General features: G+C 34.5%; 1 protein-coding gene across 1 annotated transcript; it reads right to left on the reverse strand.

Annotated features, from left to right (window-relative positions):
- Window positions 1–635: 635 nt before the first annotated feature.
- LOC103849461 (CSC1-like protein RXW8) lies at window positions 636–5,612 on the reverse strand. Its single transcript, XM_033287971.1, has 11 exons — window positions 4,666–5,612; window positions 4,423–4,569; window positions 4,208–4,271; window positions 3,915–4,124; window positions 3,191–3,379; window positions 2,789–3,087; window positions 2,390–2,666; window positions 1,847–2,122; window positions 1,490–1,723; window positions 1,235–1,412; window positions 636–1,149 (listed from the first exon to the last, which is right to left on the reverse strand). The coding sequence occupies exons 1-11, from the start codon at window positions 4,944–4,946 to the stop codon at window positions 1,007–1,009; spliced, it is 2,298 nt and encodes a 765-aa protein (XP_033143862.1). The 5' UTR covers window positions 4,947–5,612; the 3' UTR covers window positions 636–1,006.
- Window positions 5,613–9,886: the final 4,274 nt, after the last annotated feature.

Here is a 9,886-nt window from a genome sequence, read left to right on the forward strand (position 1 = left end):
ATTTATATTTATAAAATCACTAAGCAAAAATACTCTTGGAAATTTTTAACTATTTTCCAATATATATATATATATATATATATATATATATATATATATATATATATCACATAGTCATTTTTAATCTAATAGTAATCTTCACAGAAAATCATTGAAACTTAGTACTATTACTAATTATACTAAACTAAGTATTTTATTTATTAGGATAGTATATTTTTGATATTTGTAATTATGTAATATGTTTTTAATTGTTAAACTGCTATTACATTTGATAGTTAATTAGTCATAAGTATGAAAATACATATGGTTGTAACCAATGCACTAGTTATATAAAATAGTTTAATAACTCTTGAAATTGCAATCCCCTCATATGTACCTGTTGGGTTCAAACTAGTCATACCCTTATTATCTATGGATTTATAGGAATATTCAATATTCACTAAAGTTAATGTTTTTTAAGTTTTTTTCTTTTGAAACTTTTATGGAGTCTATATAGCAGTGCTACTTAGTTAATGAAAGAAGAAAAAAAATAACCAAGATCATGGGAGTAGTATATTCATCTTCATTTCTTCAACTGAAGCTGAAAATTTATTTCTCTTTTTTTTTTAACTTAAGGCTATGTTTACAAAATAAGGAAGATCAGAAGTACGAAGAGCTCTTTTGCTCTTTTGCTCTTAATTATTCTATTGAGAAAAGTTGAGTACTAATACATTTCTTCTTGCAGCAACTATAAAATGTACAGCTTTATCTTTAAGCAAGAAGACTCTACATGCTTTCTCCAATTTACTCCTACAGAATTTGTAGGAGTTTCAACTAAAGAAAATGAAAAATGTTCCAATTCAACTTTTACCATTATCTTTCTTTCAGTCAGTGAGTGTATTCCCATTTACCATTGGCTCCTTTAGAAGCTGAGCTTCTTCAACAGAAAATTCTTCTGCTTAAACCCCACTTTAATGAATTGGAGCCCCAGTGATTGAATAGCACTTCAAATCATTAATTAAACGTTCTAGTTCAGTTTGTGGAGCTCGATCATCTTAGGGGTTAGATGTTCTGGCGAAGAAGCACTGGGACATGACTTAGTGTCATGTTCTTGACCAGATTCATTTCCCTGGAAGCCCCATAACTCTTTAGCTATGGCGTCCCCTTCCTCTGTAAAACAAAGTTAGAAAATAATGTTAAATCTCTCATACGCTAATCAAGTAAACCAAAAAAAAACAATGGTCTGAATTCAAACCTGGCTTCAATTTCTCAGGATCTGGTAACTCCAGATTTGAGAAAGGAGTACTGCTTTCACCGTTGCTCGATGATTTCTGAAGGTGTAATGGTATTTGGGAGTATACACTATGCAACTTTTTGTGTAACTCTTCCATCCTTCCTGTCATTTCATCAGCTCTGTCCATGTCTATAAGAACCTGAAAGAAAGAAACTGATTTATGAAGCACCGAACATAGTGTGAACATAAAAGCTATTGGTCACATATTGATCTAACCTGAGCAGGATGCTTATGGAATATTGGCGCAAATCTATGCCGGCAATACTCACTAAAGAGCAGAGTGAGGAGAATCAACGGTATGGTGAAACCCGAAGCAACGGTTGATAGCTTTAGTCCGAAAAAACCCAAAGCAATAATCTGTGTCAAGATCAGTGAGAAGATTGTTGTGTTGTGAAAGATAGGCCAGTATTTTCCACCGCTTTCGTACTTCGTAATATACACGTTGAGTATCTGCAAATTGAGGGTATCCAAAAGATCATGAGCCTGGCAGTACAAGTTCAGAAATGATAATTTGAATACTTAACTGTGGCATTATGTTAGAGAGGTCAGAGAAGGTATGGATTGCAGACTTACCTGATTTTTGTATATTAGATATGCAAGGAAGAAGTATATCAGCAAAAACGGTAGAATAAGTGGCGCTATGACTGAGTTGGTGAAACCCAGGAGCCCAAACAAAAGCAACCGAGGAATTTCGGTATGGTATGGGAACCTAAGTGTTTCGTATGACTCATCCTTGTTCGTTGAAATAGCTTTTGCTGCCAGATTCCATATAAGAGCCATAGGTTGCATTATTTCACAAGCCAAACTGGCCCAACCAGATGTGAAACAATAGGTCGTAAAGAAGCCAGCCTGCATATGTCAACGATTGAAGCCATATTTAGAACCAATGAACTTTTTCTTTCTAATAAACAATAAACATGTGAGGTGCTCAAATTATAAATCGAGATGTGTGTAATTCCTCCACTGGCCTACATATTCTCCAGTTTATGGTTTATCGATGTGCAAGAGAACACTACATACAATCTGATCTTGGCAAAATGTAACCAAACTATCTCCAAGTGACTGTAGAAGCTTAAACACTGGCAAATACTTATGTTTTTGTGAAATGTATATTACCTGTGTCGGCACTGCTCTTGCAAGTTGTGCAGGTATGTCTCTGACACTAGAGAAGACATTCAGTTGCCTGATAACAGACCCGGATAAAATATTCACGAAGAACACATTCCAAATGGTAAAATATAAGATTTTGATGCATGCACTATTCTTCCTTATACTCCGTGAAATACATCCCTCCAAGGCTGAAAAATACATCATCAGTGGTGGAACGGCATAGAAAAACAGAATCAGTATCACACTGGGTAAGTACCCTGTGATGACCTGGTTTATAAACTTCCTGCAAAATAGTTTGAATGGTTGGTTAACTTTAAAGATGTTACAAGTTAAAACCAATTAAGAACATATATATATCTCTAACTTTACTTTCCTTATGGTTTTAAATGTAAATAAAGTACTCACTTCTTCAAGATGCCTCTTAAAAACGGAAATGCATGAGACAGCTGTTCCAACTGAGTCAGACCTTGAATGAAGGTCACAGGAATAAGAAACACAAACATGAAGGCAACTGCGCCAACAAGAGTTGCTATTCTCCGTATCCAAAGTTGTCGATAAGGTATGTTAAGATTCCTCCAATACACATCGTGAGGTTCTGGAGCTAAGTCCGACACCCATAACATAGGATTTGATGATTGTAGAACCTCTGAAACAACAAGTGCATCGTAGCGTGTCTTAAAAAACACAAAAGCAGCTGGACGTTCCTGCAATTGAGCAGAACATTTTGTGGCTTTAGTTAACTATGACTTCCATACAAAGAAGGCAGTGTTACTTCTAAGATCAGGGAAAGTCAGAAGAATTCCTTACTTGCTCTGTTGTAGTCACAGTCAACTCACCAAGCTCCATTCCTTTCACACTGTCACCTTCATTAGATAGGATATGAAACGAATTTGTGGCTGTAGGTCCTCCACAAAAGTTACATGGAGTCAAACTCGGTTTACAACTGATTTCAGGAGAAACATGTTTTAGACTCAGGCACACCCTCTCTGCATCATGCTGAGACAGAAATTGTGGTAATCTAAAGGTCAAAATATTTCTACAATATAGAACTTCAATCTCAAATATGTTTCTAACTATTTCTGTTTTTATTCAAAATGAAAGCGCTACAGTTAGTACAAGAAGATCCTTTATATCCGATAATATGAATCTAAACTATATACCCGTTTAGCTGATACTCAAACTAAATTTAACCATTATATCTACTGTTCTATGTAAGATCATCCATCTCTGCATGTATTTATGAAATAAATAACCCTTTATAACATCTAATCATCACATTATACTTCAGAACCATGAAGCTCTGCACCAACTACGAAAGTTATTAAAATTGAATGCCGAAAGAAGAAGAAGAAACAAACACAACATAGGCAATATTTTCAAATCATATTCACAAAGAGCAATAACAGAAGTGTATAACAAAAATTCTTTCTGACAAGGTACACCAAGAGGTTACCTGCATCCTAAAAAGAGCTTAAAACCCGACAGACAACAAAATAAACAGACCACTGAGTGGCCCCATGAGAATACATACCAGCAATCTCTGAATGATGCCATTATGGTAAACCATCTGGTGGGACAAATAGCTTGATGAATAGTAATTTATGAAGTATTTGCTCAGGGTGTCGCTGTAAGATTGCTCAGGATGCCATGGAATAGCTCGGATAAGAACGGTAAATTGACTTGGCTTTGGGGCAGAACTAGTAATATGTCCAAGCCTCATTTTGGCTATGGTCCTATACTCCTACAGTAAAAAGATGTTTAAGAGGAGGAAAGGCAAAGTAGAGAAGAACCAAGAGGAACCAAGAGTAAAACAAGAGGTCTCACAAAGTAGAGAAGAAGACATGCTGCTGAAGTTATAATGTACAGTGCAAGACAATGAACCCACAGCCTAAGCGTAAAGTTGCAAAAAAAAAAAAAAAAAAAAAGAAAGAAAGATCAGCACTTCACGCACTTTGTATAGAACAACGTTGAACTATAGTTCCTCACAGAGAAAAAGGTAGAAGTGAAAGCTACACATTTTAAAGCAAAATCACGATTACCATTTTGAACCTTCTTTAAGATTTTCGATAGTGAACACTTCGGATGACTCCAAATGAATTTCCTTGTGCATCCTCGGTTGGCCATAATAATTTACAGGCAGCACAAAGGCAATACAAACAACAGCAGTAATAAAGAAAATACGAATGCTGCAAGAAAAAAAAAAAAAAAAAAAGGTCAAAATAGTTGTGATAATTTATGAAGAACAAAGAAAAAGCATTTGGGGAAGGAGAATTTGCAGTAACCTGAAAATGACCATCCTGAGGAAAACAACAGCGTCAAGACCAGCAGCAGTTAATAACTCATCTTCGCTAGTTTCCCATGCTTTGACCAGCCAACTTGGAGAAGGCACAAACCTTTCGTACCAAAAAGGATCATAACGTCTAGCACCTCCACAAACAAGCCTTCGTCCAAAATAGACACAGTAATTGGCTGGCTGTTTCCTAAGTACGGAATAAAGTGAGAGAAGCACAATGCATATCGAAATGTTGATCCCAGCAGATGTTAAAAGAGCTGCAATCTCCATCTCAAACCCTCCTCACTAAAAATTGGCAGGCAGAGAAGAACTTCATAAGCCTATTCAATCAGCAAAGAAACTGTAAGGAAAAGACAGACAAATACGAAGTTTAAAACTCTTCATTGCGGAGAGAGTAATCTCCTAATTGGAGAAACGTGTTGTATGTTGTTGAATGGGGGAATTGTTGTTACCTATGCTTAGCTTAAAATCCATATCTTAACGGATCTAATAAACAACAACCTCAACAAGAAAGAATACATAATAAGCAGTACCTAAACTACAACACTAATGCTCTTAGATCCAAGTAATCAATTTCTGTTTTCTCCGTACACAATTCATTTTCTTCCTTTCTCAGACTCAAATTCCATTGTTACCTTTTCGAATCAAAGCATTACTACGATAGAGGAAAACATTAACCAAATCCAAAAACAATACCAAGTGAAACAACGAAACAAGAGATCTTCGCCGTGACAAATTAAACGCCAAAACTTTGGTTTGACTTCCGAGAAATCAATCACAGGACGAGAGAGAATACAGAAACCCTAAGAACTCGCAGAGAAGAGAAACACAAAGAATAAAATAAAAAGAATAAAAATGACACCAAATTGCTTTTTCAATTCCAATCCCGCGAGGAATTCGCGTTGTTCCAGTTCATATCTTATTAAACGATACATGAAAAATAAATAAATAAATAAATGAAAAATGCGATAATATTATTAGGTGAGGAGGAATGCCACGCTGTGTGGCCGGCGCGAGGCGGGTGCCACTGACACGCCACGTGTCAGAATGGTAGCGGTTGTTGCATGGATATGTGAGAGCGACTATTCTACCATTGATTTTAATGTGTTGGTACGATAATGACACGTGTGGACCACAATCATTTCCGTGACGCTTTTTCTTCTAACATTCAAGTATTATTTAAGACTGGCGACAAAATAGGAAGGTTAAGGTATGTGTTTTTCTAGCAGTGATGACATTAAAAGTTAGATTTAATATCTCTACTAGATTCTGAATCTGATCTATATTTTCAAAACGTGAAATTATAATTTAAATATTTTCTAATATATTATATTTTTTAGATAATACATAGTTCTGACTTTAAGAAATTACATAATAATATATAATTATAGATATAAAGTTTAACATATGCTAACATATTTGGTTATAAAAATATTATATAAATTACGAATTTAATCCATTCTAACGATGGATGATATTTTTTTGTCAACTTCATTATCTAATATATAATATTTTTTGATAATACATAGTTGTGACTTTTAAAAAATACATAATAGTATATAATTATAGATATAAAGTTTAACATATGCTAACATATTTCTTTATAAATATATTATAAATATTATGAATTTATCCCATTCTACCGGTGGATGATATTTTTTTGTCAACTTCATTTTGTTATTATATTTTAAAAGGATAATACAATAATTTTTGCAACCAAAGAGAATGTGCATAGAAATATGAACAGATGACAAGATTTCAAATTATTTTTTGCAAGTATATCTGCTGCTTGGTTTATTTTCCTGTTGACATGATCCAATGAGCATTGTGTTAAGCATTACGGTGGATGATATTTTACTCATCTATTTAAATGAAAGTAGTGTTTTAAAAAATAATATAGGTTAATATATTAATTTAATATAATTTTCTTATTTAATTTCATATAGTAATTGTATTTTCATATAATAAAGACTAAGGTTATGAAAATTTATAAAATTTTAACATAGAGTTTTTTTTGTTTTATAGTAAAGTTTTTGTTACTATAAATTTATAATATAATTATGGTTTAATCATGAAAATTTTTTGTAGGATTTCATTTTTCTCAACATATTTTTTATAATTAAAAGTAATATATATATATATATATATATATATATATATATTCACATCAGATTTGTCATTAATATATTTAATGAATAATAAAATATTCAAATATTTCTAAATAACATATTTTGTAAATAATACTTGAACTAAATGTTAGTTTTGTACTATAGTTATGTTTTAATAAGATAGATAATTGAACAAGTATCTTTTGAAAGTATCATCATACTATTAATTGAAAACACATTTAATATTATAATTTGATTGGCTGATTAAATTTTAAATGTGACTTTGCAAAGGTGATGAGTCATATGTGACTCATCAAAACCTAGGATCAGTCTCTCTAAACATGTTGACTTGGCTAATGCAAGATCAGCTTCTCTAAACTGTTATTAATTACCCATTTCTCAATCTCGATTTGTGTTAATCTATCATCAGGTTGTTCTAAAAATTCCCTAATGTTATTATCCTCTAATCTCAAATAATAATTTCAAATCATAGTATTGAAAATTTTGTTTTATAAATTTAAGTTTCATTTTTGGTTTAAGATATATATATGTGTGTGGTTTATATATACAAAATTGGATTAGTACTATTGATTTATGATTTCATGTCTGCATACGCTATCCATTTATATACATATAGCATTAAAATTTATATAGTTTAGGGTTTAGAGATATGGGACTACTTTTCTCGGTGGGCGGGATGATCCGTCGACAGCTTCTAGCTCCGGTGGTGTATCTGCACCAGATTCGTCCCTGAGAGCCAATCTCAGGAAATACCACCGCAGACGACGACTCACCAGTCTGTGCCTCTTCCTACACCTTATGTGCTTCCTCCACCACCGTGTGTGCCACCACAGCATCCGCACCATCCTCCGCAGCATCAGCACATCCCCAAAATGCTGCCCCGGCTCCTGACCCTCCTGCAGCACCTGCCGCAGGACTTCATCTGGACTTGATGGTGCCACCGGATGCTCCGTATGCCAGGTATACGGTCGAGGATCTGCTCCAAATGCCTGGTCGCGAAGGTTTAACCATCATCGACCACTTTAATTCAGTTATATATCTAATTTAATTGTCCGTCAAAATTTTACAGGTTTAAGACGGACAAGGACCTTGGAAAATCTGTTTTGGAGACCATCAAGTCATACTTCAAAGAACCACATCCGAACTGAAGTCTTACACCTGACTATGTTCGAAGGGCTTGGTTCAAGTATTTTGCGGTAAGTTTAAATTATTATAAAAATCATATTTTCAATTTTGTTTATTTAAATTTTAAACTAATCATTTTTTGCAGAAAATGGAATTGGTCTATTGCCGTCAACGAGAGAGTCAAGGAGGTTTTCAACCAAAAGGCGATGGATCACCTTAAGAACAATGTTGGTGACTGGAAAGAGAAATGGCGGTTTCACGAGGATGCTGCAAAACCGACGTTCATCAGCGACTACGTTTGGACAGGCCTGAAGGCCTATTGGATGAATCCTCGCAATATTTGCACGTCGAACAATTGCTCAGTGGCCCGGTTGACCCCTGATTCTGAAGGCAATTTATCGTTGCCCCATACTTCTGGACAGACTCCACACGCCGGAGTCGCCTTGATGATGGTAAGTATTATTTATTTCTTAATTAATTTTTTTTAATTAATAAATAATTTAATTAGTTACTAATGCATAAATTTTTATAATTTTTGTACGTAGGCCACTGAGGAAGGAGCACCACCATCCCTTTCTCAACTTTACAAGAAGACACACAGCCATAAAGATGTCACATTTGTCGATGCTCGGGCAGAAAGGATCCACAACGAAATGGAGGCTTGGATCGAAGAGGTTCAGACCAGTTGTCTCAACAAATACGGATGCCCCACCGGTCCAGTTGTCAACCGTCGAGCAGGATAAAATTTTTGAACATGTAAATTAATATGTTTATTTACATTTTTTATATATATTTTTTATATTTTAAGATATATTTACTAATAATAAATCATACTTAATTATTTATTGAAGATTATCCCGAAGAAAAGGGGATGGAAGGTCAGGATCGGTTCGGTGAACGATGTTCCTAGGGCGATAGCAGCTTACGCTGCTACAAGGGAGGAGGAACATGTTCGGCTCCGTGCATATTTGACAGCTGCCAACGGAGTCATCTCGGAGCTGCAGACCACCAAAGAGCTTTTTGCGAAAATGTTTGACCTCGTCGCGGATTCAAACCCGGTGCTTGCGCAGCAGTGGCGGAATGTACGTCCCCGCATTCACCGCGACCCCACTCATGAAGAGCAACCGGAGTTAGAGAGACAAGCCGAAGTCAATAGTTCCCAGCTCCGCGACGATCTTAACCTTCATTAGATTTTTTTTATGTACGTATTTTGTGTTTCTATGTTTTCTATTTTGGATATTACAATATTTTAATATATTAGATTTTTTAAAAATTAGAATTAAATTTTTTTTGTAAAGTTTTTTTTCTAATTTTAAAATTTTTTGAATAAATATTTTATTTAGTATTTGAATATCAATGTAATATTGTCGTGGAATTTACGACGTGTTCACGTCGAAGTCGATGTAAGCTCGCCGTAGCAATTAAAATGACATTACATCGATCTTCGAAGTGAATTCGTCCTAATGTTTACGTCCACGAAATCATGTTTTTACGTCAAACATGTCACGTCAATATTACAATGAATAATTACAATGACTTTACGACTAGAGTTGAGGATGTAAGCTTACGTCTACTTTACAATGACTAATGTTACGACGAATTAACATATACAGTGTTTCGTCGTAACTGTACGAAGATTTTACGTCGATGGCCCGTTACGACGAGCTATTAACGACGATAGTCAAATCGTCCATAAGTCGTCGTTATTGGCGTATAACGACGATATAACGACGATACGTGCAGTCTTTATGCCTTTGTTTTCTTGTAGTGATATATATTGTTTGATCCTACAACTGAACATGTTGATAATTTCATAAATATGTACATATAGTGAACTCATGATCATGTTTTAAGTAGAATGAATATGAATTAGATGTTTTCAATCAGGTATCATTTGGTAATTATTTAGATATCCACATTAAGTTTTTCTCGAGAAATTTTCAAAAAGAAAAAGAC

The sequence above is a fragment of the Brassica rapa genome, chromosome A03 (assembly GCF_000309985.2).
Source record: "Brassica rapa cultivar Chiifu-401-42 chromosome A03, CAAS_Brap_v3.01, whole genome shotgun sequence".
Classification (NCBI taxonomy): Eukaryota; Viridiplantae; Streptophyta; class Magnoliopsida; order Brassicales; family Brassicaceae; genus Brassica; species Brassica rapa.